The sequence below is a fragment of the Tursiops truncatus genome, chromosome 11, assembly GCF_011762595.2.
Source record: "Tursiops truncatus isolate mTurTru1 chromosome 11, mTurTru1.mat.Y, whole genome shotgun sequence".
NCBI classification, from domain to species: Eukaryota; Metazoa; Chordata; class Mammalia; order Artiodactyla; family Delphinidae; genus Tursiops; species Tursiops truncatus.
In genome coordinates, this window is record NC_047044.1 from 6,822,043 (window position 1) to 6,849,405 (window position 27,363).

The following is a 27,363-nucleotide window of genomic DNA, read 5'->3' on the forward strand; positions in this document are numbered from 1 at the left end:
ACCTGTGGTACAGCACAGGGGGCTCAGCTCGGTGCTCTGTGACGACCTAGATGGGTGGGATGGGGGGGTTGGGGTGGGAGGGAAGACCTAGAGGTAGGGGATATATGTATACATATAGCTGATTCACTTCACTGTACAGCAGAAAATAACACAACATTGTAAAGCAATTATACTCCAATTAAAAAAAACAGCTCTTGATTAATTGTTTAAGAGGAGTATTATATTACATGAGAATTACATTAGCAAATGTAATGCAAAGTGTTGACCCAATCAGATGACTTTGGGAAGAGTCTAGGTCCTAGGCTTGGTGAATTCTAATTTTCCTCTATATCTTTTGCTGTTCTCCTGTGTGACTGAATTCTCTCTTTCATAGGAATGGCCAATAATAACTTTGTGAATACTAGATTGGCAAGTCAAAAACTACATGGGGGTCAGAGATGCTAAAACTTCTTGCAAACCTCCGGAAAGAATCTGAACAAATAATCACTGCTACTTTGGCTTATGATGCCTAGCCCTTTGAACCTGGGAGTTGAGGATGGGGGCGGGTGGTGGGGCTTGGACATACTTATGTGTCAAGAAGAGGTTAACCCCTAAGATTGTATAGCTGACTGAAGCAATAAGGAATCCATGCAGTGTTAAGAGTTGAGTGTCCCGGGGTCACCCACCATCACAGATTGTTGGTAATTATAGTAAACCTGCAGTCACATGCATTAGGATATAAGGAGCTGACTTCTGTTCTCAGGCCAGTTCTATTTCTCAGAGTCGGGGAGGGGAGTAACTGCCTCATCATTAAGTGAGACTCTCAGTTCAATAATCAGTCTAATAATACATGAAACAAACTATATGAAAGTGTTTTTTTCTCACCCCTCCCCCACCATAACTGGAAGACTTTTTAAAAATTGTTGGATTTTTTATTGACAATATAGCCCCATATTTTGGGGGCTCATTTATCTAATAGTGAGGTTTTTACTGTATTGAATTTGTATTTACCCAGAATGAATGTTTCTTTTCATACTATCGTAGACTTCTGCCTCACTCTTATGGATGTTTCTTTGCTTATTTGCAGCTTCAGAAATGGATAGGATAAGAAATAAAGGAGATGAAATTCAAACCAGTTAATTTCATCTGGGCATCTGAATTTTCACGTCCCCTCCATCTCTAAACTTGATTTTATTTGTACTGAGGAGATGCATGTCTAATACTCGTTTTTTTTTTCTTCCATTTCCAGGAGGGCTGTTGGCCTGCTGCGGTGCTGCTGAACAGTATGCAGTCCTTCCGGGAGCAAAGCAGTTACCACGGAAACCAGCAGAGCTACCCACAGGAGGTACACGGCTCATCCCGGATAGAAGAGTTCAGCCCTCGCCAGGCCCAGATGTTCCAGAATTTTGGGGGTGCAGGTGGCAGTAGTGGTGGCAGTGGCAGCAGCAGTGGTGGTGGACGACGAGGAACAGCGGCTGCTGCTGCAGCAGCGGCAATGGCTAGCGAAACCTCCGGCCATCAGGGCTACCAGGGTTTCAGGAAAGAGGCTGGAGACTTTTACTACATGGCAGGCAGCAAAGACCCTGTGGCAGCCGGAACCCCGCAGCCTGCTCAGCGAAGGCCTTCTGGGCCTGTGCAGAGCTATGGACCCCCCCAGGGGAGCAGCTTTGGCAATCAGTATGGGAGTGAGGGTCATGTGGGCCAGTTTCAAGCACAGCACTCTGCCCTTGGTGGCGTGTCTCATTATCAGCAGGATTACACGGGACCTTTCTCTCCAGGGAGCGCTCAGTACCAGCAGCAGCCTTCCAGCCAACAGCAGCAGCAGCAAGTGCAGCAGTTGAGACAGCAGCTTTACCAGTCCCATCAGCCTCTGCCGCAGGCCACTGGCCAGCCAGCGTCCGGCTCATCCCACATGCAGCCGATGCAGCGGCCCTCAACTCTGCCAGCCTCTGCCACTGGTTACCAGTTAAGAGTGGGTCAGTTTGGCCAACACTACCAGTCTTCTGCCACGACCTCCTCCTCCTTCCCTTCACCACAACGCTTCAGCCAGTCTGGACAGAGCTATGACGGCAGTTACAGTGTGAATGCTGGATCCCAGTACGAAGGACATAATGTGGGTTCTAATGCACAGGCTTACGGAACACAATCGAATTACAGCTATCAGCCTCAATCTATGAAGAATTTTGAACAGACGAAGATTCCACAAGGGACCCAGCAGGGGCAGCAGCAGCAGCAGCAGCAGCAGCAACAGCAACAGCAGCAGCAGCAGCAGCAGCAGCATCCGCAGCATGTGATGCAGTATACCAACACTGCCACCAAGCTGCCGCTGCAAAGCCAGGTGGGGCAGTACAGCCAGCCCGAGGTTCCTGTGAGGTCCCCCATGCAGTTTCACCAGAACTTCAGCCCCATTTCTAACCCTTCCCCGGCTGCCTCTGTGGTTCAGTCTCCAAGCTGTAGCTCTACCCCATCTCCTCTTATGCAGAGTGGGGAGAATCTCCAGTGTGGGCAAGGCAATGTGCCGATGGGTTCCAGAAACAGAATTCTACAGTTAATGCCTCAACTCAGCCCAACCCCATCAATGATGCCCAGTCCTAATTCTCATGCTGCAGGCTTCAAAGGGTTTGGACTAGAAGGGGTGCCAGAAAAGCGGCTGACAGATCCTGGGTTGAGTAGTTTGAGTGCCCTGAGTACGCAAGTGGCCAATCTTCCTAATACTGTTCAACACATGCTACTTTCCGATGCACTGACACCTCAGAAGAAGACCTCCAAGAGGCCTTCTTCATCTTCTAAGAAAGCAGACAGCTGCACAAACTCCGAAGGCTCCTCACAGGCTGAAGAACAACTGAAGTCCCCTATGGCAGAGTCGCTGGATGGAGGCTGCTCCAGCAGTTCCGAGGATCAAGGTGAGAGGGTGAGGCAGCTAAGTGGCCAGAGCACCAGTTCTGACACCACCTACAAGGGTGGAGCCTCAGAGAAAGCAGGCTCCTCACCAGCACAAGTCACTCAGAATGAAGCCCCCAGACTCAGTGCCAGTCCTGTAGCCAGAGAAGAGACCGCTTCACCAGGTGCTAAGGACATGCCATTGTCATCTGAGGGCAACCCAAAAGTCAGTGAGAAGACAGTTGGGGTGATTGTCTCCCGGGAAGCTATGACAAGTCGGGTAGAAAAACCTGGTGGGCAAGAAAAAGGCTCCCAAGAGGATGATCCTGCAGCCACTCAGAGGCCACCCAGCACTGGCGGGGGAAAGGAAACCAGTCATGCGTCACTTCCACAGCCAGAGCCTCCGGGAGGAGGAAATAAAGGAAACAAAAATGGAGATAATAACTCCAACCACAATGGAGAAGGAAACGGCCAGAGCGGGCACTCCACAGGGGGCTCTGGTTTTATAGGCAGAACTGAGCCTAGCAAATCTCCTGGAAGCTTGCGCTATAGTTACAAGGATAGCTTTGGGCCAGCCGTGCCAAGAAATGTCAGTGGCTTTCCTCAGTTTCCTACAGGACAAGATAAGGGGGACTTCACTAGCCATGGGGAGCGAAAGGGTAGGAATGAAAAGTTCCCTAGCCTCCTGCAGGAAGTGCTTCAGGGTTACCACCACCACCCTGACAGGAGATATTCTAGGAGTACTCAGGAGCACCAGGGCATGGCTGGTGGCCTAGAAGGAGCCACAAGGCCTAATGTGTTAGTTAGTCAAACCAATGAATTAGCTAGCAGGGGCCTTTTGAACAAAAGCATTGGTTCCCTATTAGAAAATCCCCACTGGGGCCCCTGGGAAAGGAAATCAAGTGGCTCAGCTCCTGAAATGAAACAGATCAATTTGGCTGACTATCCAATTCCCAGAAAGTTTGAAATAGAGCCTCAGTCATCAGCCCATGAGCCCGGGGGTTCCCTCTCTGAAAGAAGATCAGTGATCTGTGATATTTCTCCACTAAGACAGATTGTCAGAGACCCGGGGGCTCACTCACTGGGACACATGGGTGCCGACACCAGACTTGGGAGGAATGAACGTCTCAATCCAAGTTTAAGTCAGTCGGTCATTCTTCCAGGTGGGTTGGTGTCCATGGAAACAAAGCTGAAATCGCAGAGTGGGCAGATAAAAGAGGAAGACTTTGAACAATCCAAGTCCCAAGCTAGTTTCAACAACAAGAAATCTGGAGACCACTGCCACCCTGCTAGCATCAAGCATGAGTCTTACCGAGGCAACGCCAGCCCTGGAGCAGCTACCCATGATTCCATCTCAGACTATGGCCCACAGGACGGCAGACCCACGCCAATGCGGCGAGTCCCTGGCCGAGTTGGTGGTCGGGAGGGCATGAGGGGTCGTTCCCCTTCTCAGTATCATGACTTTTCAGAAAAATTGAAGATGTCTCCTGGGAGGAGCAGAGGCCCAGGGGGAGACCCTCATCACATAAACCCACATATGACCTTTTCAGAGAGGGCCAACAGGAGTTCTTTGCACACTCCCTTTTCTCCCAACTCAGAAAGCCTGGCCTCTGCTTATCACACAAACACTCGCGCTCATGCTTATGGGGACCCCAATGCAGGTTTGAATTCTCAGCTCCATTACAAGAGACAGATGTACCAACAGCAACAAGAGGAATATAAGGACTGGAGCAGCAGTTCTGCTCAGGGAGTGATCGCTGCGGCTCAGCACAGGCAGGAAGGACCCCGCAAGAGTCCAAGGCAGCAGCAGTTTCTTGACCGAGTACGGAGCCCCCTGAAGAATGACAAAGATGGCATGATGTATGGCCCACCAATGGGGACTTACCATGACCCCAGCGGTCAGGATGGTGGGCGCTGCCTCATGTCTAGTGATGGTCTTTCTAACAAAGGCATCGAATTGAAGCACGGCTCCCAGAAGTTACAACAAGAATCTTGTTGGGATCTTTCTCGGCAAACTTCTCCAGCCAAAAGCGGCGGTCCTCCAGGAATGTCCAGTCAGAAAAGGTATGGACCACCCCATGAGACCGACGGACATGGGCTAGCTGAGTCTACACAGTCATCCAAACCTAGTAATGTTATGCTAAGGCTTCCAGGTCAAGAGGATCATTCTTCTCAAAACCCCTTAATCATGAGGAGGCGTGTCCGTTCTTTTATCTCTCCCATTCCCAGTAAGAGACAGTCACAAGATGTGAAGAACAGTAACGCTGAAGATAAAGGGCGCCTCCTTCACCCATCAAAAGAAGGTGCTGATAAAGCCTTCAATTCCTATGCCCATCTTTCTCACAGCCAGGAGATCAAGTCCATCCCTAAGAGAGAATCCTCCAAGGACCTTCCAAGTCCAGATGGTAGAAACTGCCCTGCTGTTACCCTCACAAGTCCTGCCAAGACCAAAATACTGCCCCCACGGAAAGGACGGGGGTTGAAATTGGAAGCTATCGTTCAGAAGATCACATCCCCAAACATTAGGAGGAGTGCATCCTCGAACAGTGCGGAGGCTGGGGGAGACACGGTTACTCTGGATGACATCCTGTCTTTGAAGAGCGGCCCTCCCGAAGGCGGGAGTGGTGCTGTTCAGGATGCCGAGATGGAGAAGAGAAAAGGTGAGGTGGTGTCTGACCTAGTCTGTCCAACAAACCAGGAGTTGAGCGTAGAAAAGCCTCTTGCACGATCTTCGGAGGAGTGGCGTGGCAGTGGGGATGACAAAGTGAAGACCGAGACACACCCAGACACGGCCACTGCTGGAAAGGAACCTCCTGGTGCCATGACATCCGCAACCTCACAGAAGCCTGGGAGTAACCAAGGGAGACCAGATGGTTCCCTGGGTGGGACAGCACCTTTAATCTTTCCTGACTCAAAGAATGTACCTCCAGCGGGCTCATTCGCTCCTGAGGCAAACCCCAAGGCTGAAGAGAAAGAGAACGATACAGTGACCATTTCCCCCAAACAGGAGGGTTTCCCCCCAAAGGGTTATTTCCCATCAGGAAAGAAGAAGGGGAGACCCATTGGTAGTGTGAATAAGCAAAAGAAACAACAGCAGCCACCACCTCCACCCCCTCAGCCCCCCCAGATACCAGAAGGTTCTGCAGATGGAGAGCCAAAGCCAAAAAAGCAGAGGCAAAGGAGGGAGAGAAGGAAGCCTGGGGCGCAGCCAAGGAAGCGGAAAACCAAACAAGCAGTTCCCATCGTAGAGCCCCAAGAACCTGAGATCAAGCTGAAGTATGCCACTCAGCCACTGGATAAAACTGATGCCAAGAACAAGTCTTTTTTCCCTTATATCCATGTAGTAAACAAGTGTGAACTTGGAGCCGTTTGTACAATCATCAATGCTGAGGAAGAAGAACAGACCAAGTTGGTGAGGGGTCGGAAGGGTCAGAGGTCCCTGACCCCTCCACCCAGCAGCACTGAAAGCAAGGTGCTCCCAGCTTCATCCTTTATGCTGCAGGGACCTGTCGTGACAGAGTCTTCTGTTATGGGGCACCTGGTGTGCTGTCTGTGTGGCAAGTGGGCCAGTTACCGCAACATGGGCGACCTCTTTGGACCCTTTTATCCCCAAGATTATGCAGCCACTCTCCCCAAGAATCCGCCTCCTAAGAGGGCCACGGAAATGCAGAGCAAAGTTAAGGTACGGCACAAAAGCGCTTCAAATGGCTCCAAGACGGACACTGAGGAGGAGGAAGAGCAGCAGCAGCAGAAGGAGCAGAGGAGCCTGGCCGCCCACCCCAGGTTTAAGCGGCGACACCGCTCGGAAGACTGTGGCGGAGGCCCCCGGTCCCTGTCCAGGGGGCTCCCTTGTAAAAAAGCAACCACCGAGGGCAGCAGCGAAAAGACTGTTTTGGACTCAAAGCCCTCCGTGCCCACCACTTCAGAAGGTGGCCCCGAGTTGGAGTTACAAATCCCTGAACTACCTCTTGACAGCAATGAATTTTGGGTCCATGAGGGTTGTATTCTCTGGGCCAATGGAATCTACCTGGTCTGCGGCAGGCTCTATGGCCTGCAGGAAGCGCTGGAAATAGCCAGAGAGATGGTGAGTACGAGAAATCCCTTACCAGTTGCTCTTTTTGTTACTTCTTTTTGATTCCTTTTCTTCCACCTTCACTTGTTTCAGCCGTATTTTTTCTTCTTTCACATCACATGATGATTCCTCCAAATTAAAGCCCCTAAGCTCATGTACAACACAGGGAATATAGCCAGTGCTTTATAATAACCATAAATGGAGTATAACATTTAAAAATTGTGAATCACTATGTTGTACACCCGTAACTTACATAATATGGTACATCAACTATACTTCAATTAAAAAATAATAATAAAGCTCCTAGACCCAAATAACAGACAGAAAATTAAGTAATTTGGACATTTGTTTCACTTTTTACTTTTATCAGCAGTATGTGTTCACAGGTTACAGGGCCATGCTAGTGTCCTCCAGCTCATTAAAACAAACATGCCTGTTTCACCCGTTCTCAAACCTGATTCCTCTGCCAGTTTCCTGTGTTTCTAAACGATAAGTTTTTACCGCTACTTGTGTTATCTATGGATCTTTTGTCCCATTTTTCAACATCTGACTCTGTAATACTTACGAAATATATACTGTGGATATAACTTCTTTCTTTTAAAACTTTTCACTTCTCTAGAATTATTAATTCATGTTTTTATTTGCTTTTTATTTTCTTGGACCACATCTTTCCAATCCAAACGGCTCCTTCCAAGGGGGGTTTTGTTCTTCAGGTCTTTTTTTTTTTTTTTTTTTTAATTGGGGTATGGTTGTTTTACAATGTTGTGTTAGTTTCTACTGTACAGCGAAGTGAAGTAGAGTTCCCTGTGCTATACAGCAGGTTCTCATTAGTTATCTACTTTATACATATTAGTGTATATGTGTCAGGTCTCTCATAACTTTTCCTGGGGCGTTCATCATCACAGTCATCATCATTTACTTCTTCCCTCTGTGGAATGCTGTTACCTTACCCATATCTTTACCTTACTTAGTCTGGGTCCTCATTTAATGGAGTGCATCATCCTTTAGTATTTTCCCGAGAAAAAGGATGCTTGGGAGGTAAATACATTGAGATCTTATGTATCTGGACGTCTTTATCCCATCCTCACGTTTGATGGAGGGTTGGTTGGGTATAGAATCTAGTTGCCTCTCACGATCTTGGAGTCATGCTTCCTGACCTGTCCTCTGCCTCCTAGTGTTGCAGTCGACAGGACTGGAACCACTCTGATTTTCAGGCCCTAATATGTGTGTTGAGTCTTTCTCCTCTGGAAGTTTAAGGATCTTCTCATTTCCCTAGAGTTCTGAAATCTCAAATGATAGGCCTTGAGGTTGGCCTTTTCTTGCCATCTGTAACTCGTGGCTGTTAGATCAGGAAGTTTATGTGTTACTTCTTTGATAATTTCCTTCCCTCTGTTTTCTCTATTCTCTCCTTCTGAAATTCCCATTAATTAGGAATTGTACCTCCTGGATTGATCTTCTGGCTTTGTCTTTTCTTTCCTATTCTGTGTTCTTTCTCTCTTTTTGTTCTGATTTCTCCATGCTTCCTACAACTTTATCATCTAATCAACCTTTTATTTATTTATTTTCATTTCTGATATTTTCAACAACTTTCTCTTCTCTGAATATCCCTCTGTGGGGACAGTTACATGGTTAAACTGGGTTGAGTAAGGGACCTAACTCCTCATACAGGCTTTGAGCTAATCTTCTGTTTTCCAGCCCCACCTTGTACCCCCCACTTTCTGAGACACCTGTGCTTCCCAGGCTCTGTGCCACAAGATGGCTGGCTTTCTAGCGGCTCCTCCCCTGCACTCTCCCCTCTTCTTCCCTTCAGTCTGCTGAAGCACTTGCTCTGTTTTATTTCCGGTTTCCAGAATTTGGACATCTCCTGTGTGTTGTTTGTTTCCCCTCCCATTCTTCAGGTCCTCATGAATTTATAAGTTTATCCCTTTATTTTGTGGAAAGGAAACAGGTGTGTAAATGTATGTTCAGTCTGTGATGTTTAATCAGATGAGAGTTTTTTGTATTGATTTGTATTTGAAACTTTCCATGCTTGACAGATGTACAGGTGACTTTCAGTCATACTTAATAAGGGTTTTATCAGCCAGGATCATAGTATTCTTGGACACTTCATACTGTCCTCTCCTCCCCACTACATCTTCCCTACAAAGCACTGTATTTTATCATTGCATTATCCCCAGAATTTATAACAGTGTCTGATGTAAAGGAAGTGCTTGTAAACTATAGTCAAAAAATGTAATTAATGTGAAATTTACATATATTTTAAATTAGAACATTCTAATTCAGCCACACAAGGAGTTTGCTTTTCCCTCCAAGACATTGTCCCCACCCCCCCACTTCCCCACAGGATCTTTTTTCTCCCTCCTTCCCCCTCTGCACCATCATTGTCACTCCTAAAGCCCCAAGTTTGAAATAGATTTGCTTTTTAGACACAGTGGCTTTTTTTTTTTTTTTTTTTCCTTAACCACACTGCTTGGCTTGCAGGATCTCAGTTCCCCGACCAGGGATTGAACCCAGGCCACGGCATTGAAAGCCCAGAATCCTAACCACTAGGCCACCAGGGAAGTCCCCCACAGTGGCGTCTTAAAATGCCGAAGTCCTAAAGGGACATAACGTTTAAGACTCTAAAGTAAGCACAGAATTCTTTAGTCAGTTCTGAGAGCTCAGTAATCCATTAATCATCATTTTGCCCCAGTTGATGGCCTGCTTGCCAACTTTACTCTGATGGTTACTGTATTTGGTGGGTTGGTTTGTTTTATTTGTTACTTTTTGGTGTGTGTCCCTATCTGCCCATGTTTTCTTTATTTCAACATAGAACATTATTAACATCTCTCAGAGTAATTTTTATGTGTAAACTTTTGAACATTCTCTAGTAATAACTGGTAACCAGTAATCAGCAGGCTAAATCCTTCTCAGCAAACCACTAGATCCCATGTCTCAATTCAAGTCTAGTTTATAGAAAGTAGAAAGCACCCTATAATGATGCGACCACCCTAAATCACAGCTCCCTCCATCCTCAAAAGGGCCAAACAGCAGGCCTGCCTTTTAAAACTCCTAGTCAGGAATCATGTCTTCAGAAAGTGACAATTTAGTCTTTTACTTGTCAGCTTTGATCCCAAAATAAAATCTGGAATGTTATAATTGGAACAAATACACTGAATATGATAAATCAGTCTCTTTAACCCATCCCTCATAGCTTCCATTGACTAAATGGTTAAAATAACATGAAGCACATTAGGTAGAGAACATTGAAAGTAGTTTTTGATTTTTAAAATATTAATTGCACCCTCAACTGTTTAAGTTGGAAAGTTTCATTTAAAGGGAGAAGGCATAAAAACAGGTATTTTTGTCCCTACACTTCTTCTATATAGTAGAGGCTGTAAACTTAGATCTTGGGGTTCTGTGATGGCACCATCAGGGCTGCAGATTCCACTCTCCTTTAGTAACAGGTTTCAGAACACCTGACCACCTTTTTTTAAAAAATTGAGATGTAATTGACATATAACATTATATTAGTTTCATGACCAATTTTAAATTAAATCTCATACTGCAGCTTTAAGCTTATTTTCTTATATTGTACTCATTCACTATACCAGTGCCCTTTAAGAATATTACCTTTCTCTTCCCTTGATCCCATTCTATTTTTTTTACATCCCTCTTTTAGAATAGAATGCTAGCTTTGTATATTGAATTTTTTAGTACACTGCACATCTGTTTTATTCTCACAAGCCACTCAGTGAGATAGGAAGAGAGAAGATACCATTCCATTACCCTCAGAATAAAGGACGGCTTGGCTTTTGTGACACATGCTCAGGTAGTATAGCCCAGTGATGTGTTGATTTTTAAAATGGTTTAAAAAGTTATGCTTCTTGGCTCTTGGAGCTGATGTTGTGCTGTGACTGCAAGATCCTTTTCAGTTTTATTTGCCTAGCTTTTATTCTCCTTTTCTTAATGTACTCAAGAACAAATTACACTAACTTGCCTTCTTTTATTTAATTTGATGGATGCTGTTTCAATTTGTCAAGGTCACTTTGAGTCTAGTTTTATCTTGGGTTTTAACAGATGCCTTCGATTTTGGTCTGCTTAATAAGCGTGCTCTCAATCCTGTCGTGTTGAGATAAGGCCACATATATTTGATTAAAGATCCATTTTGGCCTATGTATTTATCAGGTGTTTTGACAAGCACGATATTATAACAGAATAATACAAAGTCTTTGACAAACAATAGCTCCTCTCCCTGTAAGCTTCACACTAATCTAAAAATAGCTGAAATCTAGAACATTCCTGTACAAACGGCCTTCACCGTCTTTACTTTTCTGAGTGTCCTCTTTGGTTTTGTCTAACTATGACCTCTGATTATTTACCTTGATGTAATTATATATGTGAGTCCTCTGACATGGATGGTATGACAGAAGTAATTGCCTCTAAATAGACATACAAATAATTTGTTACATAAAAACCTGTTCAATACGTTTAGGAATGGGAAGGCTTTCAGGGATCTGGTGGCCATGGATCTCTGGTGTGTCCCTTGAGACTGCACATCTCAGCTTTGCCGGCCTGTGCTTGTTCCCCTCCCCTCCTCCACTACCTAGGCTGGTGGCACCCCTTCCAAATAGATTGTTTTCAATCTTGAAAAGTATATTAAAGATTATATTTAAAGGTTATTTAAAGTATTTAAAGTTTATTTTTATTACAAGTTTAAATAATGGGCAATAATAATTTGCCTTCATACAGCTAGCAGGCTAACATCCTCCTTAATTTACTTTAAATTGTGACAAAAAACATAATTTGACAAGTATAAAAGTACTAATACGTTGATTATGTTGTGAAAATGTGACTACGTGTTCAAATGTCAAAAACAGGTTAGGTAGTTTCTCCGGTTATTTGTAAAATAAAGGCATTGTCCCATATTCTCACTGAATTCCCATCTATGTGCTCCTTAAGTTAGCAGCCTGGCACGGATGCTGCCGCCAGCCCAGGTCCTGCGGAAGCCTTCCATAGACTCCTGGTCTCTGCTCTTAGCTCCAGTATCCCTCTTCCCCCCATTGACTCTTTCCTTTCCCTCCCCTCATCCCTGTACCCCCAGCTCATCACCCCTGTATGCTCCTCTACTCTGCCCCTCCCTCTCTCACATTCCCACACTCTCTCTCATTCTCCTCTTCCATCTTCCTCACACTCCCTCCCTCCCTCCCCAGCCCCCATCACTTGGTCTTTGTCATCACAACGCTCATTTCTGTCACAGCCTGTCCACATTACACATTAAGGCACCGAGGCCTATTCATCTCTCTATTCCCATGACTTTTATCATACAGCAGAAAATTGTGTAATTATCTTATTTCCTATTTTTCTTAACATTTACCTGTGTGATAGATATCTCTTTTTATAACACTACATGATGGCCTTGAGACTGAACCTACAGAGAAAGGGTTAATTTTCTTTCAGAATTTGGTTTTTCTGAATTCTAGGGAATCTCCTGTGAAATTTGAAGCTTAGAATTTTATTGTTTATATTACCTTACAAATGGAAAGACTTAGTGTTCCTACAGTCTATTTCTTTATTTCTTTTAGGGATGAGAGAAGCATTACACCTGATTTTTAAATAAAATTTATAAGGGGCACACTCTTCTTTGAAAATGCTGAAGGACCATAAATAAGAATATTGACAAGTCACTGTATATTAGGCCAGATAATTCATCCCTGAGATGTTAAGCGAGTTATTGCTGATATGTTAAAAGAGCTCACATGATCAAATAGTATGTAAAAGTAAGTATTCATTTCAATTCAACAAATATCTGAGTCCTTGTTAGAAAACCAGTAGAAATCTGAAGTTAGAATGCTGTGAGGGACCTTTGTCACTTCACAGGTGAGTGAGCCTCAGCCCCGGGCCCCAGGGCTGGTGCCTGAAGAGAAGCCCTGTGTGAGGGCTCCTGGCCCTTGTCAGGAAGGTTCGCGCGCTTCCTGCAGAAAGCAGTGCCTTGCCCCACACAGCTCCTGCACGAGGGAGGCACAGCTTCCTTTACCCAGCTTTGTTAAAAAAATGGAGCTTCCGCCCCCTCATCCCAAGCCAAGGCCAGTTTTGAAGGCACCTGAAGGCCACAGCCGAGACCAGTTTCTTCCCATCTTCCCATGTATTGGAAAGAAGTCTAATAAGGGAAAGTCCAGTGAGCTTAATGGTTGCCCTCAAAGATCTTCCTCAACTTTCTGCCTTTGCCGTTCTGCTCAGCAACTGTGTGTGTGTGTGTGTGTGTGTGTGCCGTTCTGCTCAGCACCTGGGGCTAGGTCAAAGACCTGGAATCACGTTGCTTCCTGTGAGTTTCCTAGCGGGTCACTTGCTCAAGTCACTAACCTCTGTACTTCACCTTCCTCATCTGTAAAATATGGAAGCTGATGGCACCTGCTGTGAAGAGGGTTGTCCTGAGCATTAAATGAGTTACTCTTTGGAAAGTACATAGAGAAATGCTTGGCATGTACTGTGGGCTGGTTTCTGCCCTAGAATGGCATCCTCACGTGTTGTTTTGGCGAAGATGTGTTCCTGTTATAAGCTCGCTCAGTAAGCTGTGGTTTATATCATTCCATCCTAGCACAGTTAGTGATTCGTCCCAGGAGTGTCCAGAACGTATCCTCCTGGATAGCAAAATTGCCCTGCATATGAAACAAACAGTTTCTCCTCATTTTTATTACTCTGGTGGGAAACTCAAGTTTGTGGGGAGCGGGGAGCGTGGTGTTTAAGGTGTAATTTTTTTTTTGCGGTACGCGGGCCTCTCACTCTTGTGGCCTCTCGCGTTGCGGAGCACAGGCTCTGGACGCGCAGGCTCAGCGGCCATGGCTCACGGGCCCAGCCGCTCCGCGGCATGTGGGATCTTCCCAGACCGGGGCACGAACCCGTGTCCCCTGCATCGGGAGGCGGACTCTCAACCACTGCACCACCAGGGAAGCCCTAAGGTGTAATATTAATTACTGTCTCATGAAATAGCATTAGCCCACGTGAACACTCTCAGGAATTAGAGTCCTCAAGGAGAGGAGGCAAAAGGAAGAGAATAAAATCTGTCTTCACATTAAGTAAAGACATTAATATTCTTGTGAGTTGGTAAATTTCTGATAATGATTATCTAAGACCACAGTAAAGAGTCTACCTAGTAATGAAGTTTTTTAAATAAACATTTTTGACAGGTCAGCACCATAAAGGAGATCCAAAATAATTAAGAATTCATGGAATGATTCGAGACAACCACACTCCACCTCCCACCAAAAATAGTTAATATGTGTAGTATATATGGACCACAGAGGGCTGTATTGCAGTCTTGGAATTGAGCCTTTATAATTTACGGGCAGTGCGAAACCACCAGCAATTGGTGGGTTCCAGACTATTCCTGGAGGCTTTTGAGTTGTGGTTTTTAGATGAAATAAGTACTGTGGGCTGATGTTAGTCCTAGAAGGTGTCCTCACATGTCATTTTAGTAAAAATGTGTTCCTGTCATTAAGCTTATTGGGTAGAAGTCAAACCAAAGAGAAAACTCAGCCCTATATGACCCTGTCCCACTAATCCAAGTACAGTGGAGTGATTCTGGCTATGTGTGCTTATGACTGACACTTGATTTGAATATATTGGCAGCATACTGCTGTCAAGTAATGTGCCTTGTGAGAACAGAACTAAAGAGCTGCCACATAAGCAGACGCATGAGACCAAGGCCAACAAAATAACAAACTTAAGTCTGAAGTAGTGCAGGCCCCTTCTGATGGGAGTGAGACCCAGCTGCAGTGGCATCAACTTCTCTTTTTTAATTTTATTGGAGTATAGTTGATTTACAATGTTGTGTTATTTTCAGGTGTACACCAAAGTGAACCAGTTAAACATATACATATATCCACTCTTTTTTAGATTCTTTTCCCATATAGGCCATTACAGAGTATTGAGTAGAGTTCCCTGTGCTATCCAGTAGGTCCTTATTAGTTATCTATTTTATATATAGTAGTGTGTATATTGTCAATCCCAATCTCCAATTTATCCCCCACCCCTTACCCCCGGTAACTGTAAGTTTGTTTTCTACATGTGTAACTCTGTTTCTGTTCTGTAGATAAGTTCACTCGTACCGTTTTTTTAGACTCCACATATAAGCGTATCATATAATATTTGCCTTTGTCTGACTTCATTCAGTGTGCCAATCTCTAGGTGCATCCATGTTGCTGCGAATGGCATTATTTCGTTCTTTTTTATATGGCTGAGTAATATTCCATGTATATATGTACCACATCTTCTTTATCCATCTGTCGATGGACATTTGGGTTGCTTCCATGTCCTGGCTATTGTAAATAGTGCTGCAGTGAATATTGGGGTGCATGTACCTTTTCGAATAATGGTTTTCTCCGAATATATGCCCGGGGTGGGATTGCTGGATCATATGGTAGTTCTATTTTTAGTTTTTTAAGGAACCTCCATGCTTTTCTCTATAGTGGCTGTACCAGTTTACATTCCCACCAACAGTGTAGGAAGGTTCCCTTTTGTCCTGTGACATCACCTTTGAAGGCATTTTATTTCTCACCTGTTTACTAAGCAGCTAGTAGAAGAGTTTCTAGTAAAACGTATGCTCATTTAACAACTCTCAGGCATACTCATTGTGACTGGCTCTGTGGAGATGCCAGGTGGTTCCAGACTTTGAAAATAGTGTCTATGAAATTTAAATCTTGGTTCAGACAGATATCAGATGTAGGTCCTTTGTTTGCTTGAGAGTTACTTTTTTTTTTTCATTCAAAAACTACTTAAAACTGGTTAAGATAAGCAATAGGGTAATTGCCAGATGGTTCTCTTTGCTTATTTCTAGGTAGAGTTGTCTCTGGAAAGAATCAAAATATATTAATGCTTTGAAAAGGCAGCCCCTCAAAATATATTTGTTTGCTGACACAAGACCTTGCACCTCCCAACAGGCCTGGGCATTTTAATCCACTGTTGTTCATGAAAAGCACATGGATTTTAAAAAACCAACTCACCTGTCACCTGGTTCCCCAAGCAGCAGGTCCCCAGCACTCCCATTATACCTGTTGCGCTACTTCTTAGCACCGTGTACTGTGACTGTCTTCCTCACCAGATTGGTTCCCCAGGGGCTAGGTCAGTCCTGGGGCCGCTGTTGAGAATGACACAGGGCTGATCAGCACAGCGTGAACCTGTGACTTAAGAAAGACATGTAATGAGCAACGTAATATCTGGTGGAGGAAGGTGGGCCTTTGGATGTCATTTAAAGTAATCTTTCGAAGCATGTAATAATTGAAGGGAAATGTTAAAATGTGTTTTGGTAATGAGACTGAGTGACAGTTTTTTCTATATGGCACTTTATAGTTTCAGCAAAAAAATTAATGGTTGAGAGATAGTCAACCATGGTAGTGTTAATTGCTCATCCCGGTAGTTCTTTGTGAGGCACAGTATACAAGGCACTCACCAAAGGTTTTGTTGTTTGTGTGTTTTATTGTGTGCCCTTTGAGACAAAAACGTGAGATCCAGAGGTCAGTCACCCAGAGCCCTAACACTGTTTTATTGTCCTAGACTGACAACCTAGAGGAGAGATTCGACTCAGAAGGGAGAGGAACAGTCCCTGTATGAGAATATGACCTAATGACACTCAGAACTCATGTTCCAGATCTGTCTATGAAGCTGCCCACTGGCCTCACTCAAAACCAGCATATGTGTGTCCCCTGCCTAGTTCTGTGCTCTCCTCTGCCCCAGCCAAAACCCTTGGAGCCGTCATAGACTCCTTCCCTTGTTTCCTATTGAGACATTCATTGTTCTTGTTTCCTAGAGAACTCAAGTCTCTCATATCTTCATTGAAACACCCCAGACCCCCAAACCATCATCTTTTCAATTAGGTACCATCTTAATCAGTCTCTCTACTCTTTAGTTTGACCCCCTTCCATTTTCCACTCTAAAGAGATCCTTCTAAAACCCAAGTGTGGCCATGCCGTTGCTTACAACCTTGGTTTACTTACACCCTTTACTAGTTGGCATCTGATAGGTGCCAGGAACAGATTGGTGCACACAATTAAAAGAAGACAATGTGGTAGAAAGTAACCAGGCAGCTGCTTTAGATTGGGAGCCCAGGGGAAGTTCCTGGAGGTGCTGAGGTGGCAGTGGTATAACAAGCCAGCCTTTGAGACCAGAGAGGTGCAGAGGGTACAGGGGCTGCAGGGAGGAATGGAGCTCGGTGGGTTTGAGGATCAGGAAGAAAGCCAGTGTGGTGAGGCAGTAGCAGAAAAGCGGAGAGGGTAATGAGGTTGGAGAGGTCGGCAGGAGCTAATCCCCATGGCCTGTGTGGGCAGGAGTGGAAACAGCAACTGGGTGAATGCGGTGCCATTTCTTTAAACAGGAAGGCCTGGAGGAGGAACAAGTTTTGGTGGGGAGATCAGGAGGTGTATCACGTCCATGTTAAGTCTAAGATGCCTCCCTTTTAGACATCCAAGTGACCATTTACGAATTAATGAATTTCTGATGGATAGTTCCTTGCAGCTAAGAGCAGCTCTAGATAAGCTTAGATCAGCATGTGTGTAAGGACTGTGAGGGTGTGTGGTCTGTGTAAACACCGAAAAGCTGCACCTAACTTGGGCGAGGGGAAAGGTGAGTCAGGAAGGCTCCGGAGGCCCAACCTGCCCAGAGTTACTGTGCGCTCGGACCAGCCCAAAGCTCAGGGTGAGTGGTGGGAAAAATAGGCCCACGTCACGATCCACACCTTCCTGCTTTCCCAAACCCTTCCATCAAGCCCTCTGAAACTCACAGTCCGCCAGGAGCACACTCTTAATTCTCTTCTCTGAACAGTGGCTTTCTCAGTGTCACTACCTCTGTCCCCTTACCCCTCACAGGTGGACACAAACAGTCATTAATGTTTGCACCTTCACTCTGGTCCAGGTACTCTCCAAGAGCGACATGTCAGCCCAGGGCTATAAGCAAAGCACCCGCAGTAGAAACTGCGGAACAACATGCAAAGCTACCACGCGGTTGTGGGTGGCATCCCTATAAATTGCTGCTGCTGCCTCCTGGCAGGCGAGGCTTTGCAGTGCTGCAGACCTTTTCCTCATTAAAGCCAGTCACCTCCAAGGATGCTACCTCTCCAGCAAGGGAATTCCGTTCTCCCATACCATCTACCCCACCCACACTTTGCAAAAAAGAGAATTCCATTTAAGTTGCATATGCCAACAAGATCTCATTGCTCAGCTCTGGAAGACTCTCCACTCAAAACCTTCCAAATTAACTTTCAGAAGCCCAGGAAATGATCCAGCCACACATACACACACACACTGAGACCACCAGCAAACACCAGTTGTTGCCTTCAGCTCCTTAATTTGACTTGGGAATTATGAAACCCCATCTTCTGTTGCTTCTTTGTAATCTCACTCATGAAAGAAAACCCACATATATGGTGGACCCACCTTTCATCACATAAATACTGTGTCCTGACCAGGCTGCCCAGAGAACAGGTACCAGAAGGAGAGCAAAAGAGGCTCTTGGATTTACCCCACGAATGGTCTCCGAAGACACTAGAAGAGATTGTTGGGGAGGAGTGATGATTATAGAACGTTATAGATCTCATTTTTTCCTTCATCCAAATATTGGTAGGGATTGACTTCTTGGAAAATTGTAATGGTAGACAAGTCACTTTAGCCTCTTCCAACCTAATTTCTTAACTTGTGAAGTGGAGATAATAACTGATCTACCCTGTCAGGTTGTAAGGAGTAAAATGAGATATGTCGAACAGTCACTTGACATTAAAAAATTGAAGGTTGGGGAGGTAGTTGTTGAATTTAATTAATTCTGATCTTGGTCATATTATTTCTGCGTTCCCATTTTCTCCATCTGTTGAAGTAAGGATTGGCCTCTTGCTGAGTATCTTCCTGCTCTTGAAATGAAGAAGAAAGTGTCCCCATCCACGAAGGTGGATTGAGTTAGTAGCTGTTAGACTTTCTTGGGGGTAAGAAACACCTGGAATGCTGCATGTTCAGTCTTTCTGGGTGGCGGCCACGACGCTTCTGGTGATGCCGGGACAAGTGACAGACTGAAATCAACTCTGAAAACTCAGTGTTTAGCCAGTCAACTAACTTTGGTACCAAAGTTTCCATTCTAGGTTTGGACCAAGTTTTTTTTTTCCAGTGCAGGGTTTCTGGGAAGTCAAGGTATGGAAGGACCTGAAATGCCCTGTGAGGTGTCTCACACATTATCACCTCATTAAGTGGCCCCATAAAGCCTGCTGAGAGGGTTAGCGGGATCTGGCTCTAGGGTGTGGGGACCAGTGACCCTATGGATAGTTGAATTGGCATGGCAGTAGCTTAAATATACCAAGATGTCCTCATTTTTTAAAGTTCCTTTCTGCTGGGACTATGCCCCCATATAAAAGTGCCTCTGCTGTCTGTCCCTTTTTAGGCTGCCCCCTGCCCTTAAAGAACCTGCCACTTCCAGGAATAGGGTGGCTTTGCCTGACAAGATCTTGACTTGCAATACTCAGTTGTTCTGTTGGGAAGATGGGGATGGGTGAGGTGGAAGCAGATCTGGTCAAGAAAGTATAAAACAAATGCAAGTAGGAAGAGAGGCAGTGAAAATAAGGAAAAAGATCTCCAAGAGTTTGGAACTTCTTTGGAGCTTTAAGTTCCAGTATAAGCTGCACAAATTTGAAATCTTGCTAAAGGAGGCCTGTTGTGGCAGCAGGTTCATCATTTCTGCCACTGAAATTGTAAACAGTTGAATATAAGCGCCTTTCTGGATGCATAGACCCGGCTCGGCGTTGGATGATCAGTGGAGAGGAGCAGGATTATACTGAGAGTCACTTTCCTGGCAGGTAATTTCTTTTAAAAAATGCCTTTTTAACGCAGACGTAGAGAATGGACTTGAGGACATGGGGAGGGGGAAGGGGAAGCTGGGACGAGGTGAGAGAGTGGCATGGACATACATATGCTACCAAATGTAAAACAGATAGCTAGTGGGAAGCAGCCGCATAGCGCAGGGAGATCAGCTCGGTGCTCTGTGACCACCTAGAGGGGTGGGATAGGGAGGGAGGGAGGGAGACGCAAGAGGGAGGAGATATGGGGATATATGTATATGTATAGCTGATTCACTTTGTTATAAAGCAGAAACTAACACACCACTGTAAAACAGTTATACTCCAATAAAGATGTTTAAAAAAAAAAGATGCCTTTTTAGACTCAGAAAGCGCAAAAGGCAATCATATCTCCTTGTAGGCCAATCCACTGTTTGAGCAAAGGGTAAAAAAATTAAACTAGTATGTAGTCGTGTACAACTTAAATTTCAGTGTTTTAAACTCTGTCTATAAGCATTTATCTGTACACTTAGAGAAAGCTGTTCTCTTTCTTCTCACAGGGCTGCCACAGGGCTCCTCCTCCTGCTGAGCTAGCCTTTCTCAGGTTCTCAGCTGCTATTCAGAGCAAACATGCTAATTACTGCCTTAAACCTCCTTTCTAACTTCTTAAAGGGCACACATCCCTTTTCTTCCTACCATGTGGAAACTCCCCTCAGACAAGATATATAATGTTCTCAACAGAGTTACAGCTTTCTTCTCCAGCTGTAAAAGAAAACCTCTGATTACAGTTGTTTTAATGGAATATATGTACCTGTGAGTTAGATAAAATGCAAACTGTTTCAGGAAAAAACCAAAGTCTGGTTAAGCCAAAGAAACATCATTAGTGAGGCCTGTGTTGACTTTCTTGTAAGTGGAATTATGAAGAATATGCATTTACATAGCAATGTACATTTTAAGATCAAGAGAAAAATGATTAAGTCTTCTTTTATAATGCTTTAATATTTTAGAAGGGGGGCAGGGATGAAGACTGGTTTTAACGTAATTGTGGCAGGTAGATACATTTTATCTGGGATATTGCTTTGTATTGCTTTGGTTTTGCCTCTGTAAATTTGTTATTGCTGAATCTGAAGACTGTTAACCCAGGAGAATGAGAATTAGACCAGGAATTATAGGATATTTAAAACCCACAGTGAATGGCCAGCATCTGTGCCCACCATATCCATGTTTGAAGTTCATTCCATATGTGATCATTAAAACTTTAAGCTTTGTGAGCACCTTGGTAGAAATAATGACTAGTACCTGTACTAATACATGTTTAGAGAACATTATCATCATTTTTAAAAAGTCGTTAAATACTGTGCCTGTCCTATTAAAAAAATGCTGTTGTATTAAAAAGATAAATGTTCAAAACAAGTGCATGAAAGTGGCAACATTGCTGGGTGTAAGCATTAGTAGTGGATTGTTTTACAAGCTAGCTCCTCCTGGACGCCTGCACTGCCATCCCCAGCTTCCTGTGTCGTTGCAGATAAGCCCAAAGGTCTCTGCTGTTCAGGAGGCCATCCTGGGATTGCTGCTAGGCCCTCATTTTCCCTACTTCTTTTTTTAATCTTTTTTTTTTTTTTTCCTGGCCACGTGGCACGTGGGATCTTAGTTCCCCAACCAGGGATTGAACCCATGCCCCCTGCAGTGGAAGTGCAGAGTCTTAACCACAGGACTGCCAAGGAAGTCCCATCCCTTCTGTTTTTATACAGAGTGTCTTAGGATACCCTACACGTCATTTAAAAAATACTCTTCTCCTTCACCGTCGAGCACATTCTGGGTTGATTGGGGGGATTTTTGGTTTGTTTTCCTCATTGATTTTCTTAAAAGATTCTCCACCCTCCTCCTTTTTTCCCATCTGGGTACTGTTCCCAGTTTGTTGAGACGAAATTGAGGCTGAAATTAATTAACTGGCCCAGGCTGGTCTAGCGGAGGAGGCAGGACCGGACGCTGGTCTCCTGTCTCCTGTGGAGCCCCTGCTGCTGGTCCACCTCCACTGCCACTTCCCTGGACAGCTCCACCCCAGGAAGGAACCCAGAGCCTCCTCTCCAACCCAGCTGTCTCTCCATTTTTCTCTTTTTGTGTCTTTGTCTCTTTTTAGGCTGCCCATATTTGAGGCAGGAACCAAGAAAAAGAGCCCACTGAATATAAGGCAGGCAAATCCAGGAGATGTCAGCAACGACTGGAACATGTCTTTAACTGGATTGTTTTCTCCCCTCCACTTTAGGATAAACAAGAAAATGATAAGGAAAAAAGCTTGATAGCAGAGATTTATTTTGAAAAGCAAGTTTTAAGTTATACCTCCGAGTCACTTTGATTTAAAAAAAAAAAAAGCCTAGTCTCTACCTAGTATCTTACAAGAGTATTCCTAATAATAGAATCATCACTCTGAGGCAATAGAGAATAATCAGTTCAATTCAAAATAGTGTAGACTCATGTGTTCCAGAAAGGGTTTCTAGTTTTGCCTTCAGTTACCCAGAAAATGTCATTTGAAATTAAACTCTTTCCTCATCATTCCAGTTGAGATATTGCTCAAAGTCCACAACATTGTGTTCTTAAATGGAATTTTTCTCAGAGTAAGTAGCTTTTAGAGCAGGGGCCACTTGTGTCCTCTCCTCATCAGAGTCCTGCTGCACAGATGCTGGAAGGGCTCCCCTTCCACTGTGCCTGCCAAGTGAGGGTCCCGCCACTTAACGCCACACACACCTAGGGCTCACGAGACACATCTCAGACCCCCGTGGCTGTAGCTTATCACCAAGTCCTATTGGTTTTATCTCCAGATCTCTAAGTGCAGCCTCTTGTATGCACTTCCACCCCCAAACCCCCGTACCCAAACTCTTCTGTGACATGCCTCACCCAACAACAGGCCATCTTTGACCCCACATTCCTGCTCACCAGCTCTCTGCGCCTTCAGAATCCTGCCCCACTGTGTCAGCTCTCCACACCCTGAGTGCTTGTTCCTGCAAGGCAGTTTGTTCCTTCTGCCCTGACATCTGAATGCTTTCCTGACCTGCCTCACTAGGTCAGGGATACTACCTCTAAGCTCTAAAGTACCATTTACATCTTAACACATCACAGTTTTGGTGTCTTACCTACAGACCATTCCATAAGTTCCCCAGTGGCAGACTTTTGATCTTCAGTTCAGCCCCCTTGCCTGGCACATAGGCAGGTAAAATTGGTTGAATGAATAAGAAGGAAAGATGATTACGTTTCTGAAGTTGATACCATTTAAGAAAACTTAAATATCAAGGCAAAGACCACCGAGAATCAAAGGCACTTTGATCATATGGTCTCTTACAACCTTTAGAGAAACCAGGATATTAGAGGGAAAGATAAGGAATAGAGAAAACTTGAGCCGACACAGACCAAACTAATTGGGTTCTTATTAATTTTCTTCTAGCCCATGTCTCCATTTTCTCGACTTTGCAGTTCTATGCTGTAAACTCAGAATTGACGTGTTAATAAGGCAAATTAAAAGTCCCAAGAACAGCTCATTAGGAAATCAAAATCCTTTCTTCATTTTCAGTAGGATAACTTGTATTTCGTGATTCTGTAAAGAAGCACCAGCCTGGCTTTTTACTGTTAACCAGTGGTTACTCACCTTCACCTATCATGGAGGCACAACAGATGCCTTACTTCCAGTGCACCTAACGTGTGAAAGTCCAGATTTGTAAAATAGCAACAACAAAAAAAGAGATGGGATAGAATCGTCTAGAGAAAAGACACTCTTCCCCAGCTGCATCTTAGACCTAATAAGTTTTCATTATTTGTTTGCTGAATGGTAAAGTGAACAAATCCATCGTAGAAAGGCATGTGCACTCTGAATGTATTCTTCATGTGCTCAAGGTTGTGGGTAAATTCTGGCCTCCTCTGTTTGGCAGATGAAGTACAGAAAAACAAGAAAGGACATTGTTAATGAAGAAAAAAAGTCCTTTAATCCCAAACCTTGTAGCCTAATTCAAAGCATCAAAACTTCAGTGTAAACCCATCTGCAAGTACAAAGACAGTACAAGTACAAATTCAGGGAACAGGCTTTTTCCTCGTGGATCGAAACAGAGGCCAGGGATGCAGCTGGGAGACGCTGCCAGAACAGCCGCACTTAGATTTTGACCTTGGTCATGCTGTCATGCGTTTTGTTCCACTTCCAGGGCCAGTCACCCCTCAACTCCCACTGAGCCACAAAGACATTTTTTATATGTTTATAATGTGGTTTGAAAAGCTTTCCCAAAGAAGCTAATATTTTTCAGGGTCAGCAGCAGAACCACTTTTTGACTGGGGTTTTTATGGGAGGAAAATGGGAATCTAAATGAGTAATTTTATCCCAGATTTTTATATCTAAAAGATGACAGTTGGATTAAAGAAAGTTGTGCATGTGTGTTTCCTCTCCTGGTTTTGAGGGGAAGCAGATGACTCTATCCTGGAGGCAGAGAAGATGAGCCGCTAGGCTCTGGGTGTGTTGTGAGGAACCGTGCCACCGGCTGGGTCTCGGCCCCTCATCGTGAGGGGTCCAGAAGCAGAGGTGGAAATTATTGTAGATTATCCTAACGTGAGTGAGGGGTTGCATAACAAGGGTGGGGACAGGCTGGGAGAACTGTGGCTAGGAGCACGTGGCAGGTGACACTGGTGCAGACAACCTGAGTCAGCGTCATCAAACAGGCAGGGGCAGTACCTACAGGGCACAGCAGGCCAGCCCGCAGGGCCCTTTTCCTCACTCTGGTTTTGCTCAGCTTTGGACGCTTTTGACCCCCTGCTAGTGTTTAATTTGTACTCGATTGTTTTTATTCCTTGTTTGTTTGTTAGATTTTATTATTATTTATTTTTGGCTGTGTTGGGTCTTTCTTGCTGTGCGCAGGCTTTCTCTAGTTGCAGAGAGCGGGGGTTACTCTTCACTGCAGTGCGCAGGCTTCTCATTGCGGTGGCTTCTCTTGTTGCGGAGCACGGGCTCTAGGCCTGTGGGCTTCAGTAGTTGTGGTTCACAGGCTCTGGAGCGCAGGCTCAGTAGTTGTGGCGCACAGGCTTAGTTGCTCTGCGGCATGTGGGATCTTCCCAGACCTGGGCTTGAACCCCGTGTCCCCTGCATTGGCAGGTGGATTCTTAACCACTGTGCCTCCAGGGAAGCCTCTCCTTGTTTATTTAAAACCTTTCCTTCCAATGCAAAAGTGCTTCACAAAACATTAAAAATACTTCCCATTAATCTGTATTGTTCAAGGATAGAATTAGGAGGGGAAATAAAATGAAAGTAATAGTGAATAGTAGCTAAGAGAGGCAGTGTTCAGAGATTTGGCCAAGAGCTGTCCATACAACTCCCTCAGAGGTGAAATACTGTTGAAACACACACAGCAACTCAAATTACAAAAAGACTGACAGCAGATGCTCAGGACCACCCAGGGTCTGCTTGTTTCAGCCAGTATTCTAAAGGAAAAAAATTAGTTCCAAAAAACAGTTTTTAAACTTAGTTTGTCTTAATGTAATAGAATCTACTTGGTATGTTTTCTAATTTTGACATCAGTAACTGCCAAAAATATGACACATTATAGGGACTTCCCTGGCAGTCCAGTGGTTAAGACTCTGTGCTTACACTGCAGGGGGGCACGGGTTTGATCCCTGGTCATGGACCTAAGATTCTGCTTCCCGCACGGTGTGGCCAAAAAAAAAAAAAAAAAAAAAAAAAGACATGTAAGCCCTAACAATTATATAACTCTTTCTAGTTTATAAAACACTCTCACAGTTATTTCGAACAACTTTATGAGGAAGGAAAACAAAGTTGACCCTTGAACAGCACGGGGATTAATCCGAGTATAACTGATAGGTCAGCTCTCCATACCCTCGGTTCCTCCACTTTTGCAGATTCGACCAACCACGGACTGTGTACTACTGTAGTGTTTACTATTGAAAAGCATCCACGTATAAGACCCAGCAGTTCAAACCTGAGTTGTTCAAGGGTCAGCTGTATTGTTAGCCCCATTTTGCAGATGATAAAATTGATGTGACTTTTTTGGCTTTCATGCAAGAGCTGACACCCTCAGGTTCTCTTTCCATTGGCCCCTGTGCTGCTTCACACGAGCGTAGTATTTACATTAGACCATCCATGTTTATTCTGAAAAGCCAGTCAGACCGGGAGCTTTTGTCTTGAGGCACAGTTAGCCGTTAGCCAGTGAATGCTGCTGACACGACTGATGGCATTTAAACTAGTATCATCATAATTTTTTAAGATTTAATGGTTTTTCTGGAACAGCTATGGGACATAGATGCTACTTTAAAATATATACTTCTCGTAGCACTGAGTAAATGGTTGTGGAAGGACTGACTGGGTGTCTCTCCCCGCTGAGGGGGTCTCTGAAGCCTTAGTGGTGCTCTGGGCTGTGGTGTGGGCTCCAGAGGCTGGTGCCAATCCCTTCTTCCAGGTCTTGAGAATGGCAAACAGCAGCAGAACTTTCCAGCTGGTCTCGTGAGCTTTCAGGGGACATAAAGAGATTAACTCTAAGGAAGCAAGAACCCAAAACATAGAGGGTTTTATATGTATTGCTTTGGCCAACACCTTGAAGTGCTCTTGAAAGAAAATCGACAGGGTGCGGAGTTGCCTCAAAGAAAGCTGCTCCCAGGGCAGCTCTACCTGTAAAGGGGGCAGCTCTTTACAGGTAGACTGTGTCGCTGCCACGTGGCTGGAGTAGACCGCTCGGCGGCAGAGGCTTCTGTCCTAGATATGGAAGGCATAATTAAAAGGAAAAGGAAGATCTTGCTGGTGGCCAAAAATTAACACATACCTTGTTCCACATGTTCCATGCTCTACTAGCACCAGCTTTTAAACTCATGTTGAAGAGTATTCTCGTTAGTTATCTCCACATTCTCAAGTGTGTCAGGCATCGCGTTCATTCCATCAGCCCACATTAACAGTTCCTACAGTGTGCCGGGCCCTGAGGATACAAGAATGAGTCTTGCAGTTTGGGGGGTGTGGAGGGTGGACAGACATGAAAAAGTTAATACTGTAAGCACGAGCAGAAGTGTGTGCAGTGCTGGCTAAAAGCCATCTTGGGCACAGTAGTGGCAACGTCTGTGATCTTTAAAGCTCTAACAGAACTGATCATCATCAACACTAACAATACCCTGACCCAAATGCTTCAGTGCACTGAGGCTGCTCAGAGATGCTCGTTAAGCAGAGCGACTATTCAGGTCGCCGTTACATCTCATAGGAAAGACATTCCTGTAAATGAAGAGGCATGCAACATTCTCCCTCAGAGCTTCCTTTGGATATGAACTAAACTGCTTTTAGGTGATTCGGCTCCAGCAATTTGCCACCTCCAGTATTTCCCAAGATTTACAGTATCAAGAAATGCACAGTGGCTTAAAAATAACCTTTATTCCCCCCTAAATAAACGAAAGATTCACTGTTGAGATGATTGGACCGTTGCTTGTTGTAAAAAGTACTTTGATTTAGAAACCATGATTGAAAAGTCCCACTGTGTGTCTCACTTGTGTGGGGAACAGTATTGTGTGGACTTATCTCTCCTGGAGATAAATATCATTAAACTTGTAACAACAGTGGCGTCAAAAACAAAGGACATTTAGCTGTACAGTGACTTTATTAAATTATTTGCACTATGGGAGAGTG

General features: G+C 44.6%; 1 protein-coding gene across 7 annotated transcripts in view; it reads left to right on the top strand.

The window, feature by feature from the left end:
- Positions 1 to 27,363, top strand: part of TCF20 (transcription factor 20) — a 189,398-nt gene that overhangs the window by 134,949 nt on the left and 27,086 nt on the right. For 6 of the 7 annotated variants that reach the window (XM_033865908.2, XM_033865910.2, XM_033865911.2 and 3 more), the window contains one exon: positions 1,229 to 6,943. In XM_033865908.2, coding sequence (XP_033721799.1) covers positions 1,229 to 6,943 — 5,715 coding nt within the window. The remainder of the gene's footprint in view (positions 1 to 1,228; positions 6,944 to 27,363) is intronic. The other variant, XM_073789218.1, reaches the window with a different exon arrangement.